The following is an 18,739-nucleotide window of genomic DNA, read 5'->3' as shown; positions in this document are numbered from 1 at the left end:
AGGCAAGAGAGAGGGCTAAAGGGAAGTATGAAGCCTTTGTGAACTGGACAGTGAATACTGATGCATTCATACATACAAGGTAAAATAAGAGAGGAACAACAAGGCATAATTGGAGGAGTAGGCAGGAGCTGCTCTTAAAATGGGATGGGGAAATAAGCAAATACAGACAGGTCAGTGATGGAAGGCAAAGGTGATGAGAACTGTGATCTTAGTAAAGAATATTTCGTAAGCACCAAATCCTCCCTCTAGTTATACCCAGTCATGCAGAGACAGCTCGGAAAACAGACAGTCCCAGGAGACAATGTCTGCTTCCAACAAGAAAAGAGAGACAGCTGGAAGTTGGTTAGAAAGAAGTGAGACGGGAAATAAAGAGCAAGCAGGATAAAATGTTGGTAAAAAGAGGTTATAGGCATCAGAGGTAAGGGAATGGGATGCAGATGAACACAGATAACATAAATAACTATTTAGTTGTTAAAGGACCTGATGACTGGAACCATCTGCACTGATCCTTGTTCGAAATTAGTTCCCCTTCTGGTCAGTCATAAGTGTGCTCGGATGTTGTTTGGTGTTACCAAGTGATTCTGAGAGGCTCCAGGTATTGGTGAGTAAATCATAAAATTACTGAGACATATGTTTGGTGTAACCTCATGGGGGCTGGTGGTCAGGTATCAAAGCCCTAAAAAAACAAAAACTTCACTTTTCAAAATGTATGCTTTATTGTGTATATATATGCAAAATGAGGAGAGCGGATTTTTTCAGCAGTTTCATAAGTGGGAGACCTGTTTTCACTTAATTGGGCGTCCTGTTACAGTTTGTCACCTGGTTTTAGTCAATGCTTGACTTCGGGTATCAGATGTTTGGTCAGTTGGTGAATGACGATTACCTTGTGCAGAAACAAGTTTCATTGTGCAGATTGTGTGTTAGTGTCCGAAACTCTCTTCTGAAACAGGAGGTTGGGGAAGTCAAAAGGAATGCAGGTGGTTGTCACTGTGATTTGTGTAACTGGTAGGTGCCAGTGTTGTCTTCCTGTAGCTTGTGGTAGAGCGTGGTTTCATATTTGAAGATCTGCTTTAGGTCAATCTAGATAGGCGATTATGGTTGGGCGATACTGGCACCAACTAGTAGTTCTCCTGCGAGTTATGCTCAAACGGGCCTGTGTGGATAGTATTGGTGTTTGGTTAAGTGTTGTTCAATTTAAAGTCTCTTCTTTATCCTTAACCTACGAAAGTCGGCTTTGTCAGCCTTTCCTTTCAACATTCCTCAATGACCTTTAGCTCTCATAAACATTTTCTCTGTAGCCCCTAGCTCTGTATGTTGCCCCCTTTACCCTTCATGCTCCTTCACAATTTTGCTCTGCGTTTTCCCTTTTCCACTCTGCTTTTCTCTGTCTTTCTTCCTTTCTACAGAGCTTGTCAGCATTCTTATAGGCCTCACCACTTTCACTGCCTTGCCATCTATCTCTTTCCTTCGTCTCGTTCTATTAATCTTCCTGCAACATGCTCCTCTATCACCTCCTAGCCCCAGACTTTCTAGTTCTTCTTCTTTTAGCTGGAGGAAAGCCTTCTAAAGAGTTTTCAATGTATTTCACCCTTCCTGGAAGTCATTACTTTGCCTACCCATGCCAAAAGTCCTGTAGAATTTGGATGTGTCAGTAATTCGGCATACTGGCTGGTATTTTGCCAACAGGCTAGCTGCTTCTGAACAAGTCTTTAGTAATTATACACGGATGTCATTGTTAGATTGTTTCCGGAAAGGCTTTGAACGCACTATTTTGTTCACTTTGTACTGAGGCCAAAAACGTGGGAAATAATGAAATGTACATCGTATAGGGACTGCATACATATTTGTATTTTCTCAAGTGTACCAGACCCTGCCACTGGCTTCGATAACCGATGAGGATACTGTCTGAACTCTGAGTGTGCCCTAGTCAGGGTTGTAGGACTGGGCCTTCTGTTTGATGCTTCAGTCTATCTCTTCCACTGACATTGTGACTTCATGGAGCACACTATATGTATTAGAATGTTTTTGCCAATTTTTTTTGTCTCTTTTCTGAAGTGCTTGGTCATCTGGCTATAGGAATCTGGGAATGTTCTTGCATCGAAGACAGATTACCATTTCCTATTGTTTCTCTCCCTTAATGATCTTTCTTTTTGTGTGTTTTTTCAGGTTTCCACTCAAGAAACCAGCCAGGTAAGAAGGAGCTGGTGTTCCCTGGTCCAAGGGGAGAACTCTTCAGGTTCAGACGCATGGCTGTAAAGACCCATTATGGAGAGGGTGAAGGCAGAAAAAAGGAACCAATACTTGGGACCTGGAACCTTGCTTAAGGGGTGCCAAATGTGCTGATAAGTGAATATATCCCTTAAATGCTAATGCAGAAGGGAACTTGTCGCTCTTGCTATTTTTGTGTATTTTTGTAGATCTTTAAGCTTACTTTCCTAGTAGTTGGTGGATCACAGATAATCAGTTTAAGCAGTGGGACTTTCACATAACCTCTTAGCTTCTGGGCCTGTTTTTAAAGCCAGAACTGAAATACAAGACATTTTAAGAGTACCTAGTTCTGTTTGTGGGTTGGAGTGACGTCCTGTGTGGTGAGATACATTATATTTCCCATGTTTAATGTGCCCTGAATCGGACTATATGGGGTTGTCTCTAACTTCAATCTTTACACGCTTCCTTGAAAAGAAAGATTATCACATGGGCTCTTCAAGTTCTACCTCACTTTGCTCATTAGTCATGTTTAAAACTTGCCTTTGTCATCTGTTTCCACCCTTTTTTGTTCCGCCTTATTCTCCATTTGCGATGCTCCTTTTCTAGTTTTGTGCGGACCATTATTTTGTCTGAAAAGCCTACTCTCATCATTACTACCTTTGTATCTCTGCACATGGTCTCACATTTCCTCCACATTCTCTTCCTCTCAGTTGAAATGTGCAATAGAATTATTGAACGAGGCTTGTGTTGTCATTTTGTATGCTAGAACATGGTGGCTTGAGAGGCTCTGAGGAGATGTTTGTTGACTTAAGGGGTGTATCTGGAGTCTACCTCTGATGCTAGGCTGGAGAATGGAATGGAGTTAGAAAGACTAACTTTCATTTTTTTGTGTGTGCATAGTACAGCGTATACAAGAACAATATGTCTTGTGACAGGAGTGCTACATTTGCAGTTTCGTTGGATGTACAAATGATGCTCCTTGTATTGCAGGAGTTGAGATGCTGAGATGTGTGCAGCTTACTAAGTGTTCAAGCTGGGGATCTCAGTGGTCTTTTTGCTGGAAAATATGAATGTTTGAGCTTGGTTGGGCAGTATAGTGTGCGGTTATGCTAAATATTGTATGGGGTGCTGCAGCGTGTGCCTCTATACTGAAGCAACTCTATTTATTTTGGGCCTCTATGGATTACATGACTTGCTTGGGAGCACACCCTGTCATACCAGTTCCACAGAGTTGACCCTTGTTTTAACAGATGTAGGCAGTGAAGGTTTTAGAAAATGGGTTGAGAGGTTGTGCTATTGAGTGTAGAGCTATATATGTTGAAGAGCAGCGGCAGGATTACAATAGAATGAATGGTGAAGTAAAGAAGGTTTCAGTAAAAGAGGAGAGTTGGCTTAGGTTCGCATTCATGTGCTGTCCCTTGTGGCACTGAAAGAGATATCACCCTTCTCCCTTGAAATTGAAAATGCCCCTCTCTAGAAACTGAAAGTACCCTTTGTTGAAGCTATAAATGTACTGAAGTTGCCCTTTGCCCATGAAGCTGAAGTTGCCCTTTGCCCTTGAAGCTGGAGTTGCCCTCTGCCCTTGAAGCTGAAGTTGCCCTTGAAGCTGGAGTTGCCCTTTGCCCTTGAAGCTGTAGTTGCCCTTTGCCCTTGAAGCTGTAGTTGCCCTTCGCCCTTGAAGCTGTAGTTGCCCTTCGCCCTTGAAGCTGTAGTTGCCCTTTGCCCTTGAAGCTGAAGTTGCCCTTTGCCCTTGAAGCTGAAGTTGCCCTTTGCCCTTGAAGCTGAAGTTGCCCTTCGCCCGTGAAGCTGAAGTTGCCCTTCGCCCCTGAAGCTGAGGTTGCCCTTCGCCCCTGAAGCTGAAGTTGCCCTTCGCCCCTGAAGCTGAAGTTGCCCTTCGCCCCTGAAGCTGAAGTTGCCCTTCGCCCCTGAAGTTGCCCTTCGCCCCTGAAGTTGCCCTTCGCCCCTGAAGTTGCCCTTCGCCCCTGAAGTTGCCCTTCGCCCCTGAAGTTGCCCTGAAGCTAAAGTTGCCCTTCGCCCCTGAAGCTAAAGTTGCCCTTCGCCCCTGAAGCTAAAGTTGCCCTTCGCGCCTGAAGCTAAAGTTGCCCTTCGCCCCTGAAGCTAAAGTTGCCCTTTCGCCCCTGAAGCTAAAGTTGCCCTTCGCCCCTGAAGCTAAAGTTGCCCTTCGCCCCTGAAGCTAAAGTTGCCCTTCGCCCCTGAAGCTAAAGTTGCCCTCCGCCCCTGAAGCTAAAGTTTCCCTTCGCCCCTGAAGCTAAAGTTTCCCTTCGCCCCTGAAGCTAAAGTTTCCCTTCGCCCCTGAAGCTAAAGTTTCCCTTCGCCCCTGAAGCTAAAGTTTCCCTTCGCCCCTGAAGCTAAAGTTGCCCTTCGCCCCTGAAGCTAAAGTTGCCCTTCGCCCCTGAAGCTAAAGTTGCCCTTCGCCCCTGGGGCTAAAGTTGCCCTTCGCCCCCGAAGCAAAAGTTGCCATTTGCCCCCGAAGCTGATGGTGCCCCTGTCTCTTGAAGTGATGATGCACTTCTCTAAGGATGCTGAAGCCCTCATCACTGGTTAATGATATTGCCCTTTTTATTAGAAGCTGAATGTGATCATCTCTCTTTTGTTCTAGGCATGGCAGCATTCTGAACAGGGAGTCTTCAACTGACAAGAGGAAGATTGAGCGTTCCTCCAGCACTACACATGACTTCGACCCCACAGGTATGTCTTTCAGAAGCCTTTGGGCTAGGAATTGGAATCTGACAGTTAGGAAATTAATAAGAGTTCTTGACACTTGTGAAATAACTCACATATGCATCATTTTCGCAGTCTCTTACTCCCACTCATCATCATCTCTTTTGGAGCCTTCCACCACCAAGCCATCTTTTTTTATTGGCTTTATTTCTGTCTCTTACCTCATCTTCTTTCTACTTCTTTTTTTTCTCCTCAGTTCCCCAGTTACCATCCCTTATACTTTCCACTATCTCTGGTCATCCAATTTCTTTTCATCTCTCTCCTGGCAGTCAGCTGTGTGCTTCTTTTGGTCCTGCCCTCTTCACCCTCCTGTGGCTCGCATCCTTTTGACTCTTGACATACACCCGTTTTCTTACTCCATGACTTTTGCCATTGGTCGACCGTCAGCACACTAGACTTTTGATAACTGTCCCGCCCTCTTTTTGTGCTCAAGTTTGACTTTTGCAAATATCTTCTGTACTATATTCCTTATTCTCATTGGTTAATTATAGTAGTTTTATCGTGTAAAATGCAGGGTAGTTCAACTCCCTTCAGATCACATATATTGACGTTCTGTGGCACTCAATAGTTATATTTTTAACAACTTCATCAGTATACCATCGGCTATTCTACACCTTTTAAAGCTAGAAGCACAGTACTGGAGAAAGAGAACAGGTATTTGCTGTTGTGTTTTAAATTCTACATTGAACTCGAACATATAACGTATAAAACTGGGTGCAAATCACTGAGCCAGTGAGGAGGTATAATAATTTGCACAATTACCTAAACAGTCTTTCTTTACATTGCCTCACATTGACTCTTATGTTTCTTGTGTTTTTCAATAACACAGTGGCATGCTATCCATATATACGTTACCCCCAGAAACCATTTCTTATAGTGAACTGAGCTACATGCATTTTGGGATTTTTTGCTTTGTCAAGGTAAACAACTTCAAGGGTGCCATCTATGAGACAAGCCTCTGTTTCTAAATGTAACAGAAAGTCCTCTAGGAAAAGACCAGATACAACAGATACAACATCAATCGACTCCTAATGATAGTAACATCCTCATCCATACTAAATGGAGCATGCTGAATTTAAAATATATAAGTAAATGTTGCAAAAAATATGTAAGAAAATGTTGCAACGTCTGATGAGACCCTAACAAAAAAGTGCATGGCCTTGGGAATGAAGGCCCCTGAGCCCTCCCTTCTTATGGTCCTGAGCTGACTCGTTTTGTGTCTCAGTGGTGTCAGGGAAGGCTCCATGATGTGAGTGTTGACCGGAATCAGTGATGAGACTTCAAGGATTTGAAGAGCAGATACAGAGTCCTTCAGTACCCCCAACACCCTCTGCACAGAGGTTTTGTCCACTCAATCTGTTTGGGAGATAGAGCAGGCAGCACCCATCCTTTGGATTATCAAGCACTTAATCCAACCCTGAGTTATAAAGACAGATTGTGGGGAGTTAGGGAGCGAATACCAGGTATATTCTCCAATCAAACCACTTCATTTCTTTATTTGAAACAACTTGCATGCTGCAAGATCTCATGGAATAGTTGGAAATATCTTTATTGTTGAAAGGACACAATATAGTCATAACTTGTTGCCTCTAGCATGTTAATAGAAGCACAGATCAGTGGATTACCTAATTGCTTAACATTCCCTTTGAAAAATTAAATGAAAGGGGGCAGCTCAAGCCAGCGGGACATATCGTAGTTAATATATCATGGATCAAATAGCATATTGCCTATTACTTCTGTCTAGGTTTGAACCTTAACTATCACCTGTTCTGTCATCTTGGAGATCCCCATAACTCTCACACCTCACAAACGGTGTCAGGTGATCAAAGAAAGCAAAGGCCTCACAGACCTCATCAGCCCACCATGGTGAGGCTTTCATTACCCCAATCTAATGAGATCATCAATTATGTTAAATACTGTATCTCTGCTATCTCGATTCTTGTTGTGTAAACCCAGTCGATGGAGACAAGAAGTGAGTGGGAGATACTTTTCTATGGACACGTGCACCTTGGAATGTGCTTTTCTCCCCTGTGTGCGTGTTTGCATCTTGTTTAGCGCTACACGATATAACCTGCACACGCTCCACACAATATCTGTGGCTCTACTCGTTTGTGTCTCATAAAATCGTCCTGTTGGTCTCTGCATTTTCTGTATCTTTATCTCCCCTTCTCTCCTGCTCTTGTGCAGATAGCTCGTCCAGGAAGGCAAAATCTAGTTGGGATGAGAGTAGACACGAGACATATGGTAAGCGGAAGCAGCCTGTGCAGTTCTCTACCTTCCTGCCAGCTCATGTTGTCCCCCGCATGTCACTTCCGCTGCCTGTAACTTGTTCTCCCTGCGCATGGCAACCCCCTGCAGTGTGGTCGTTTGAGGATGGAAAATGCACCGTCTGGCAGTGCTTAAAGCATGGGGATACTAACCTTCACATTCCTGAGACCCTACTTTTCCTCCGACTTTCCTTCCCTGTCCTGTACATCCCTTTTGTGGTGGTTTAATTTCTCCTGACTGAACCCCCTATGACCGAGAAGACATGCTTATCTGCTATAGCAAGAGATAGTTTTAGTTCTCAAGTCTGTTTGCATAGTAGAGTCTTTCTGTCTCTATTTGAAGTTTGAAGCCAGTCAATAGAATTTAAGATTGAACATAGCACCTAGTTGCTACATAACTGAAGACTAGAGCAGCTTTTGAAGGCCTGGGACATTTGTGGCCATGATCCTCCACGTTCAGTCTGTGACATATACAAGCTTGCTATCTACTGCCCATGTAGAAGTGGAACTGCCCTCGCCACTGACATTTAGAGTAACTTGAAGAAAGAATACGGACCATGGGAGCCAGAGAAACTGGAACATGGCCACCAGCTGACTGCGACTTAAGTAGAGATTAACTGTTACCTGCTCATAGACTGACTACTGCCCCTTGATAGTCCACATGCTCCTTGACACACAGATGCTGTGAAGGTGATGGTCTTCATATTTTCACAGAGGCCTATGCAAAAAGCTGCTCATTACAGGTCATAGCGAATGACTTCCACTATTTGAATTGTAAATAAATGCCCATGGAACTGCTTGTACTCTGAAAAGTAAAGTTACCAGAGCGCATTTAATTTCTGTTACCAAGCAGTAAAGTTACCAGAGCGCATTTCATCTGTTTCCAAGGAACTGTGCCAGTCTTTAAAAGCAATACGTTTCATTCTCAGTAACTAGACCGACAATTAGGTGTGAGACCAAAAGCATGATTCTGCAGACCAGTCTTATCATTAATGTCATTACAACACATCACCAAGAAGAATTTATTTTTCTGAGTTCCTTTGCTGGCAGGCTCCTGGCCTTGAGTTCAGATTTCTTATATCCATGGCAAAGTAAAAGTAGAGCATATGGGGAAGGGAATTGTTTGATGGTTTGTAACCAGGAATGGGCAGCCATTTATGACTTGAAATACTATAACAAATAAAGTCTATCAGGTCACATAGCGGTGGTAAGGCTAACAGGGTGGATAAGAAATGTGAATATTTGCTATGGCCAGCAACATGCACAACTCCCTTCTTATGGGTCCTGAGCTGGCATGCCACTATTCTGATGTACAAGTACAAAAACATTAGACATTCCTGCGTAGACGTACATGTAGAAAAGATTTGTAAACCAAATATGTGTAAGCAGTGTGAAATAAGCCTTCACACTAGTGAAGTTAGTAACCAGGCAATACTGTACCCTATATCTATGCAGGTAGCACTACCCCAAGTCAAATGTTCTTGGTTAGAGATGGCCTGCCGGGTGCCTTTATCTGTTGGTCAAATGGCACTCAATTAGGGGTGAACAATGTTGGAAAGATGTTTGGCCAATGTTTGCGAATATGAAAGGAAAACTGCACTACTGTGCAATGTTACTTTACCTCATCTGCCTGAAAATCGTGAAGTTTACAACATTTTATATGGTCTATGTCCCTAGTTAACACTAACAAAAAGATTTTGCGCATGGTACACATCACAGAAACTGATTGGTGTCACCATGGGCAGTACACCAATGTGCAAAGGAAAGTTATTTCAATAGGTAATCATGCAGCGGAAAATTCTGCATGCATTTTATAATTTGGCTGTTTCCTACGACAGTGTAAGTTACTTCACAGTGCGGGATAATTTTGTGAAATGCTAAAGTTAAATCAAATTGGCATAGTTGGCGAAGGGAGAAAATTGAGCACGTTGCATAATTTGACTGGCAAAACACGAGCACTTTGCATTTTCCTACTTATGAAACAACAGTGTCCGTCAAAAGTGATGCTTCGGTGTGGATGGCGAAAATTGAGAACTTTGCTAAATTTGACAGGTGAAAAACAAACACTTTACATTTACCTTCTCATGATTCAACAGTGCCCTTTAAAAGTGCTGTTCACTGGTAGAGTGTTTTTGTTTCTATATTTCAAAGCAAAATTGAAACACACATGTACACTTTAAATTCAGACCAAGGAGACTCAATGCTGCTGTCGGTATGTACTCCTTTGATTTTTGCAAACGTGCTTTTCTAATGTTCGTGTGAGAAATGTTCATTCACACTTTCCTCCTGACCCATTTCCTGTGCATTTGCCAGGAATTTAGCAGGATGACTGTCCCTTTTCTCTGAAATCTGGCTGTCCCAGACGCCACTTCTTGCATCTCCCTCCGTCATCTCCTCCCATGCTATGTAGGAAGCAGCTGTTTGCTTTGGAAAGATTGCTCGCATTTGCCAGAGTCCTTAAGTGGATATATGGTAATAATGTGCTCCTTGCTGGTGGTGGAGTATTAACTATCTGACTTTAATACTGAAGTGTGGGGGTCGATGAGGCAAGAGTGTTCCTTTTCCTATGCTCATTTCCTGTTTTCTGCTTTTTAAAGAACTGGTTTGCCATATTGTTACAATTGGTTAAGCACTACACAGCATCAACAATGACTAGTAGTGTCAGAAGCAATGGATCAATTGTGATTGTAGAGAATAGCTTTGCTAGAATAATAGAAAAGGGTAAGTGTGGGAGACCATGTCACAATAGGTTGACCTACGGGGTGAGTACAGTAGATATTGCAAAACTAGGGGAGGACCAAATAACATGCATGAAAGATTATGAACAACAATGAGAGATGGACACTTGCGGTCCAAGAGCGAAGTAAGGGAGGATAGCCAAGTTTCTAGTAGGCCCAAGGAAGAGAACCATGATTGATACTACGATAAAGATTAAGACTAACTTGTGATGCATGGGGAAATAGGCAAAACCCCAGAAACTCAAGGTCTACAGAGTCGTTGATAAAATTGGAGTGGGTTGAGGGATGACAGTCGAAGTACTGGCAGAACTAAATAACCCTGGAGGGGTAAGTGTGGGTGGAATGTGAAAATAGCAAGATCTTTTCTTTAAAATGTTTAGACCGAAGATGGTGAAAACAGTGCACCGAGGCAAGTGAAGAGATTGATGGGAATAAGCAGACATTTGCTCTGTTGCTGAATTTCACATGGAAAACTGTAGACCATGGCTAGAGTGGGACATGAGGGGTGTGATCAGGAGTCACTGGTAAAATGAGAATAACTCATGATGGTGGATACTGGAGACTTGTGCAAGACCCAGTGTTAGCCCTGAAAAGGGGAAGACTAGATGCTTGTAAAACCCATAAAACCTGAAAAGGGAGGAGTAAGAGACTCACCAAACAGAGGGTGTCTGATTGCAAGGGAATACACTTGTCAAACTAAGGAAACCTGCAGGAAAATATTAGGAATTGTCAAATTAACCCAGAGGGTTAACCTCAAAAGTTGAAGAAAAGCTTGGGTAACCAGAGTATAAATCTAGGAAGTGAAGCAAAACTACTGAGCAAGGCTTTTTCATAGTTGAGTCCCTTGAAATCAAGTGTGGTATCGCAAAACATATATAAAGTTCTCTGATGAAAAGGCATTCACTTTGGCAGTTCTGGCACATTCAGAGAGAACCAAGTAAAAACACAAAGGAAAACCTGGCAAAAGCGTGACACATTTGCGGATATGAAGGTGTCTCAAGAAAAAACGAATCTGAGCTCTAGACGTGGAAGATAGTTGAAAAATCATATTGATGCACAAGAATGAAAATAACAAGCATTTGCAATGCAATAGGTCTCGCATTAATTACGTTTGAGCTATTGGCATTGCTAAATATTGCAACACCAATTGCAACAAAAGTCTATAAATTGTAGGCCAAAAAAATGTGTGTTTATTTTTGTAGCAATGGTGGCATGCTGCGCTTTAGATGAATATGTATAAAAGTAAAGTGTGCCATACTGCGATTGCTACAATAGTTAATTGTGGATGCGTTAACAATTGTTGTGTGCACTGGTGGTGTGTGTGCCTGTAGAAATTGTGCACTGATGGCTGGTGGTCTATGTGCCTGGTGGAAGTGCGCACTGCCGGCTGGTGGTGTGTGTGCCTGGTGAAAGCATGCACTGACGTCTGGTGGTGTGTGCCTGGTGGAAGCGTGCACTGACGGCTGGTGGTGTTTGTGCCCAGTGAAAGCGTGCACTGACGACTGATGGTGTCTGTTGAAAGTGTGCACTGACAGTGTGGTTGTGTGTGTGTGGTTGTGTGTATGGTTGTATGTGTGCTTGTGGTTGTGTGTGTGGTTGTGATTGTGTGGTTGTGTGTGGTTGTGTGTGGCTGTGTGTGTGTGGTTGTGTGTGTATGGTTGTGTGTGTATGGTTGTGTGTTGTGTGTGTGTGGCTTTGTGTGTGGTTGCGTTTGTGGTTGTGTGTGTGTGTGTGTGGTTGTGTGTGTGGTTGTGTGTGGTTGGGTGTATGTGTGGTTGTTTGTGGTTGGGTGTATGTGGTTTTGTGGTTGTGTGTGTGGTTGGGTGTGTGTGTGTTGGGTGTGGTTGTGCGTGCGGTTGTGCGTGCGGTTGTGCGTGCGGTTGTGCGTGCGGTTTTGTGTGGTTGTGTGTGTGTGTGGTTGGGTGTGGTTGTGCGTGTGTGTGGTTGTGTGTGTGTGGTTGTGTGTGTGTGGTTGTGTGTGTGTGGTTGTGTGTGTGGTTGTGCGTGTGTGTGGTTGTGTGTGTGGTTGTGCGTGTGTGTGGTTGTGCGTGTGTGTGGTTGTATGTGTGTGTGTGTGGTTAGTTGTGTGTGTGGGTTTGTGTGTGGTTGTGTGTGTGTTCGGTGCGTGTGTGGTTTGTGTGTGTGTGTGTGTGTGTGTGTGTGTTGTTGTGGTCGCGTGTGGTTGCGTGGGTGGTTGTGTGTGGTTATATCACAGCATAACCATTAAACCTGGACGTTTTAACTCATAAAAAGTTCATACAAACTGATGATAGGGCCTTTTACTGGCTTCACAAACACTGCCTCCTGCACGTGTCACAGAGCTGCTTTAGTGCATTATCCTTGGTGCAAAACCTATTAGCATTTGATTTTATTTCTTATAAAATGCCAAGAATCTTTTAGAAATCCAAATGTCTGTTCACTAGCTCAGGGAAGGATAATAACATATGCATTTACCTTGTGGCCAGCCTGCATGTAATCCTCGGCTGCTCTCTATGTAAACAAACCCCAAGCTCGCACTATAGACACCGGATTGCGCGCACTGAAAGAACAAGCACTGGCATTAAGTGGGCGCCTGCTAAAATATGGTGCCCGTGTTAATAATGCTGAAAGTTTAGCGTGGCCCCCGGGGGCAGGACAGCAATGAGAAAGCTGCCTGACGCGTGGCCAAACAAAAAACAAGTAACACAGTACGAATTAAAGACAATTAGCAACAAGTAGGAAAGCAATAGGACGGGGATTCCGAAATATGTAGAAGCTTCATATTCGGAGTTAAATAGTTTAATATTATATCTGTTCTCGAAACTCACCAAAGACAGAGGCAGAATGCATAGATAGGGGCTGCAGCGGGGGAGAGAGGCGGAGAGAGTTGTGTACGATCGCCCAGCGAGCAAAAGCAGTTAATGAATAATGAGCCATGACGGCTCGTAAATGAGATAGGAAAGGCAGGTGGGCGGAGAGGAGGCTTTGATGGAGAGCGACGTAAAGCCATATGGCTGCTTTGCGCGGGATAAGAAAGGCAGAGGGGCGGAGAGCAGGCTCTGAGGGAGAGCGCGTGCACCCCTCGTGCACTGTAGCTCTATGCCAGCCATGCCAGAGATGCCAGCGGTAGCACTCTGAAATCCCCCTTACTAAATGTCTCGCTATCTCAGCGAGACCTAAAAATTGACAGTGAGACCTGAAGTAATGGGATTGGTAGGTTCAGAATACCGAATCTACAAGAAAGTGAATAAAACTGCAGATTCAGGCACAATGTTAGGCAAGTTATTTCTGTTGGCAATTGTGACAAATATTGGGTGAGTGCTGGAGAGGCCGGCAAAACCAGCAACACTTATGGGGATGATGTAAGTAATGTTGGTGTAATCGGTGAAACCCAATGGTGAGAAGGAAACAGTGGGGGGGGGGAGCGCGAAGTCTTGGTAAAAGTGGTTAATGTATGAAGTTGGGTGCTGATGGAGAATTTGCACCAGAACCACTCACCAACTAGTAGAATGTGCTGGTTAAAATAGGGAATTCCAAAGCAATGAGAGATGGACATTTTGGCATTACTAGTGTGACCCAAGAGGAGAGGCGTGGGAGCATCTCAATGGGCTATGGATGGGCAATATTGGCCAAGACAGACTTCAAGCAGTAGCTTGGTATGTACTGGCACAAGTAATGTTACTGGAGATTTTTTAATTCAAATAAAATCATTGAAATGTATGAGTTAAAGTGACAAAGAGGCCTAATGCATTCAGGCTGAGCTGGAGAAGTTAAACTGACTGTCCTTCCTGAATGTTGCGTGGAGAAACTTAGCTGCATTTTTATATATGAACCATGGATTTATGTTGCTGCTTTACAGCTCTGACAAACTGATTGGCTTTTGAGTAAAAGTCCCTTTTTAATCTCACTTCATGTTTCATTTAGTTATTTAATGCACAAATCTACATTGCCATAGTGTGGCTTTTTTACTAATTATGCATAAACAACATTTCTCCAGCTTTCCTGTATGTGAGCAAAATAGATTCCCCAACTCGGTGGAAATAATGGTCCTTACATAACGCATTTGGTCAGGATGCTGTGGGTCTCTTCTCCTACTGCTGCAGCCGTTGCTTAAGCTTTACTGCTTTTTCAATGATCCAAACCTTTGTGATTAAAACAGTAATCAACAATATCATCTACCTTTCTTCCTACAAGCACTTGGCAGGTTAGTTCAGTTTTTGGTCGGTGGGTGGTGTATACTGCTCTTACCTTTGGTTGAGGTTCCTGGTAAGTGATCAGTGATATTATATTAAAATGGAGTAGTGTTGGCCTTTGCCTCAAATCAATGACTGATGCTCCTGGTGGGATATTTGGACATGTAATGGGCTTCCCTCTAAAAACCTGTTGCATTTTCATTTGTGTAAACCCCTTCTTTAGGGTGAATGTCAGTGCTCATGTGTTCCTTGGAACCACCTCTTGGGAAGGATGTACTAAATATGGACGATGGCTGGCTTGCTCTATGATGTTAGAACTGCTTTGGTAAAAGAGGGGCGTGCCATTAGGACCATTGTAACTGGACTCCTGGCTTAACAGTGGGTGTAGTCGCTTTTTGAAAGAGGGTAGTGTTTCACATATAGGAGGTCCCTTTAACAGGGAATGAAGTAAGAAGGGTGACTGAATGCAAGTGATGTGGTTCATAAGGTTTGATGGTCCTCAGTGTTGGAGATAGTCATAGGGTTGTGATGGCTTTGTTAATAACGTTGTGTGTCCTTGAACAGTCAAGCCTGTCTGATACTAGAATTGCTCAAGAGAGAGAAAGAGATACTCTTAAATATTAATAAACTGTCTGATGCTGCAGCTGCTAAGGAAAGGAATGGTGCGTTACATTGTGTTGTTCCTTTCACTGTTTTAGTCACTGAATTACTGGGACTACTGGCTCAGAAACAGCAATGTGGATCTACTGAAAGAGTTTCAGTTGCAGGTAAATCAATTTTCTGGGATGTTAAAGCAGAGTTTGACTTTATGCTGTTTGGCCATTTAGGGTTGGTTCAACGCTGTGTAATAATCCAGCGGGATGAGAATGGATTTGGATTGACTGTCAGTGGTGATAACCCCGTCTTCGTTCAATCTGTGAAGGATGGTAAGTAGAGTGTGCATTTGTGCATGTCAAAAATTGGCATTTGGGTGACATTACGATAAAGAGTCTGTACCTGATGATAAAGCAGCACTTTTGAGTATTTAATGTTAAGGTACAATCAACCTTGGGTGTGATGTTGATTGGAATTTATGCATAGAGATCTGTGACCATCTCATGACATTTTTATTTTCCTCTAGATGGAGCGGCAATGCGAGCTGGAGTGCAGACAGGAGACCGCATCATCAAAGTAATAATGAATGCTTGAATATACTAGGGGAGGAAGGATGTATAATGTTACATATGAGTTATTGAACTGTTTGTTGTGGCTTGCTGGTTTCCAGTTTAATATAAAGGAAGCCCCTGAACAAGAAAGAGGGAGTATATGGCATGACTTTAATGGGTTAACATCTGTTTCCTGGTATTAAGTGGATATCTGCACCATGCCTTTGGTTTCCACACACTTAAGACCTTATTCCTGAAGAAATTAGAAGCAAGCTTTCTGTGTTTTTAATAATCATAAGTGTTACTGGGTAATTAGGCTTTCCACTGTTTTCCCAACACATATCTACCTGCAAGCCACATTAAACTAATCCCATTGCTGTGAAGATGTCTAAAGTGCACAGAATTGGGGGGTCAAGTCAACATGGTCATGACTCAAAAAAAGATCCTTCTTTACCTCCATTCAGATCTGAAGAAAAGATTCTACAACCACTCCCGGGTATATTATGGCAATGACTTTCTTGTCTGGCCTCAAAACATCTTATGAGATTCCTGATTATTCAAAATGTTTCAACTTGCCTTCTCCTGTATTTCAATTCATCTATCTCAATCAGAAGAAGAGGCTGACAAAAACATGCTGTTAAGAAATAGATCTTCATTCTGTAGTGTGTTATGTGAAGACAAGGGGGGACCTTTACCAAACATGTTTGGCCATCTTCAAGGGTTGTAATGCAGTTATTAGCCTATGAAAAAGAAAGCTGTTCTTAAATACCCTAGTGTTCACACCTCCATCTCTTCATTGAAGACCCGTTTATGCAGTGGTGACAGGGGCAGAAAACTTGGGATTAGGTGTTTGAAGGGTTGCATAGCTTTTACTTCTCAGACTTAGTGATTTTTGTTTTTTCAAATCTTGTTTAGCTTCACGTATTTTATTACTTTATTTTAAATCTGCGGGGGAGAACTCCTCCAAAAGTTGGTTTTGCAGAAACCGCTCCCTTAAAACTATGTACAACAGAGGAATACTTTTGAAAAATATACCTTAAATGAAAATAGACCTGCAACTTTTTTTTCTATTGAGTTTTCGCCCTCCGACTTTGCCACTAAAATTATAATTTCAGATCCCCCTTATTTCAATATGTCTAGAGTCTGAAATGACATGGATTGCCTTCATGCCCCTTTCAAGAAACTGGGTTATTAGTTATGAAGACTATAAATCCTGAGTAAGAAACAAGTCTGTAGTTGTATTTTTACTGGGAACCAAGTACCCCATTGTAGCCCTCGATTCTCAGTTGAGTGAAGCAGAGCAGTCCGTGGCCTACTCGGCGGTAGTGGTGGGGGCTAGCAATAGCAATCCGCTGGCCCGCTGCAACCCGACAATAAATTATTGTGCAGAATGTGCTTTTTCTTTTAAAAAGAAAAAGTTCTTTTATTACACACACACACTACTAAATAATATGCATGAAATATATATACATCGGGTAGGTGGAAATACCTTTGGTGCCCCCTCATATCACAATACACCCCAACTGGGCCCTAAACCCCATAGTCATAATGCCCTCCAAACACCTATATCTAAAATAACATTGCATTATTAGGGTAGGTATATATATATATATATATATGGGTCCAATAACCCATACCCAACCTAAAAATTCCTTTGCCAACAAAAAAACCCACATCCACCTTAAAAACGCCCTGGCCCTAACACAAATACATATATAGAGACTAGTGCTAACCCGACTAAAGTTATCTTTAAGATCCTTAAGGAACTTAGCTCTAAAAAACCCGACAGCATTGTCCCTACTTCAGCTGTCCAATGTGAAGAGCTGGCTTCCTTTTTCGTCGATAAAATCCGGGGTATCTACCAAGCCTTTAACCCAGGACCACAACCTAGCTATTCTCCGGTCTCTCGGCCTATCTCTATGGCTAAGTTATCGGTCATCCCTGAAATTTCTAGGGAAGAGTTTGACAAGCGTGCAAGGCAGATTAAATCTGGCTCGAGGCAGACCCTTTGAGGCCGGCCCAATTTAGAGAGTCTTCTCTGCTCTGCCTGACCCAGCTATATAGTCTTGTCAATGCCTCATTCTCTACGGCTACTGTCCCAGCCAGTTGGAAGCAGGCATGGGTATCACCCATACTTAAAAAACCCACTCTAGACCCGTCAAAGCCAGAAAACTTTAGGCCTATATCCCTGCTGCCCATGGCGGCTAAAATCGCAGAGTCCCATGTGAATCTAGTTCTTACCAGCGTTCTCAAAACCAACGACACTCTGGACGAAACCCAGAATGTTTTCCGTGCCGGCCACAGCACGGAGACGGCGCTTCTGGCTTTGACGGAGCATCTCCGCTCCACCTTGGACCATGGTCAAACGGCGGCACTGATCCTCTTGGATCTCAGTGCCGCTTTTGACACTGTCTCCCACCAGATCCTTCTACATCAACTTGAGGAGGCAAGGATCACTGATGCGGCTCTCGCTTGGTTTCGATCCTTCCTGACCGATAGAACGTTTCGTGTCACCACTCCTCCTTTCCTCTCTGGGGTGCGTTTCATTGAGCAGGGTGTTCCGCAGGGATCGCCTTTGAGCCCCACCTTGTTCAATCTTTACGTCCAACCACTGGCTGCGGTCGCTAAAGCGTGGGATCTTAACATCGTCTCTTATGCTGACAATACGCAGCTAGTGGTTGTCCTCACGGAAGGCTCTACCATCGACCATATTAGATTCAAAGCGGGTCTGACCGCCGTAGCAGCCTTGATGACAGATAACTGTCTCCAATTGAATGCTGCCAAGACGGAGGTACTACTGGTGGGGAGAAACGTAGATCTATGGGGTGACCATTGGTGGCCACCTACTTTGGGGGCAGCCCCTACACCTAAGACTGAAGTGAAGAATCTGGGACTCTGGTTGGACTCAGAGCTTAAGTTTGATGTCCATACAAAAAAGGTCGCCGCTACTTGCTTTGGAATCTTACGCAGCCTGAAATTTTTCGATCTAGTTACCAGGCTGTTAATTGTTCAGGCTACGGTACTGTCCAGACTGGATTATGCCAGCTCCTTACTTCTAAGCGCTAACAAGGTGGAAATTGCCCGCCTTCAACGTATTCAAAAATGCGGCCGCGAGGGCCTTAATAGGCCTGCCACGCTTTAGTCCCACTTCTGCCTCCATCCGGAAACTTCACTGGCTTCCTGTAGCTCAAAGGATACAGTTCAAGACCCTGTGTATCTCTTTTAAAATCCTTAGACTGTCTACCCCTAAAATGTTGGGATCACTGCTGAACCTGTATGTGCCTGTGCGTTCTCTGCGTTCGGCAGGGCAGAATCTGGTGGTAGTCCCCTGATTCAATCGTAGCAGAGCAGGTGGCCGTTCCTTCCGTTTTCTAGCAGCTAAGTTATGGAATTCCCTTCCTGCCCAGATACGGAGTTGAAAGACATGTTGCATTTCAGGAAAGTTGTCAAAACACTTTTATTTCCTA

General features: G+C 43.5%; 1 protein-coding gene across 3 annotated transcripts in view; it reads left to right on the top strand.

The window, feature by feature from the left end:
• Positions 1 to 18,739, top strand: part of ARHGEF12 (Rho guanine nucleotide exchange factor 12) — a 926,126-nt gene that overhangs the window by 124,689 nt on the left and 782,698 nt on the right. For 2 of the 3 annotated variants that reach the window (XM_078682161.1, XM_078682160.1), the window contains exons 2-6: positions 2,167 to 2,190; positions 4,829 to 4,917; positions 7,138 to 7,194; positions 14,955 to 15,053; positions 15,248 to 15,297. In XM_078682161.1, the coding sequence (XP_078538287.1) occupies positions 2,167 to 2,190; positions 4,829 to 4,917; positions 7,138 to 7,194; positions 14,955 to 15,053; positions 15,248 to 15,297 (319 nt within the window). The remainder of the gene's footprint in view (positions 1 to 2,166; positions 2,191 to 4,828; positions 4,918 to 7,137; positions 7,195 to 14,954; positions 15,054 to 15,247; positions 15,298 to 18,739) is intronic. The other variant, XM_078682163.1, reaches the window with a different exon arrangement.

The sequence above is a fragment of the Lissotriton helveticus genome, chromosome 3_1 (assembly GCF_964261635.1).
Source record: "Lissotriton helveticus chromosome 3_1, aLisHel1.1, whole genome shotgun sequence".
NCBI classification, from domain to species: Eukaryota; Metazoa; Chordata; class Amphibia; order Caudata; family Salamandridae; genus Lissotriton; species Lissotriton helveticus.
This window is presented reverse-complemented; position numbering and strand designations above follow the sequence as displayed.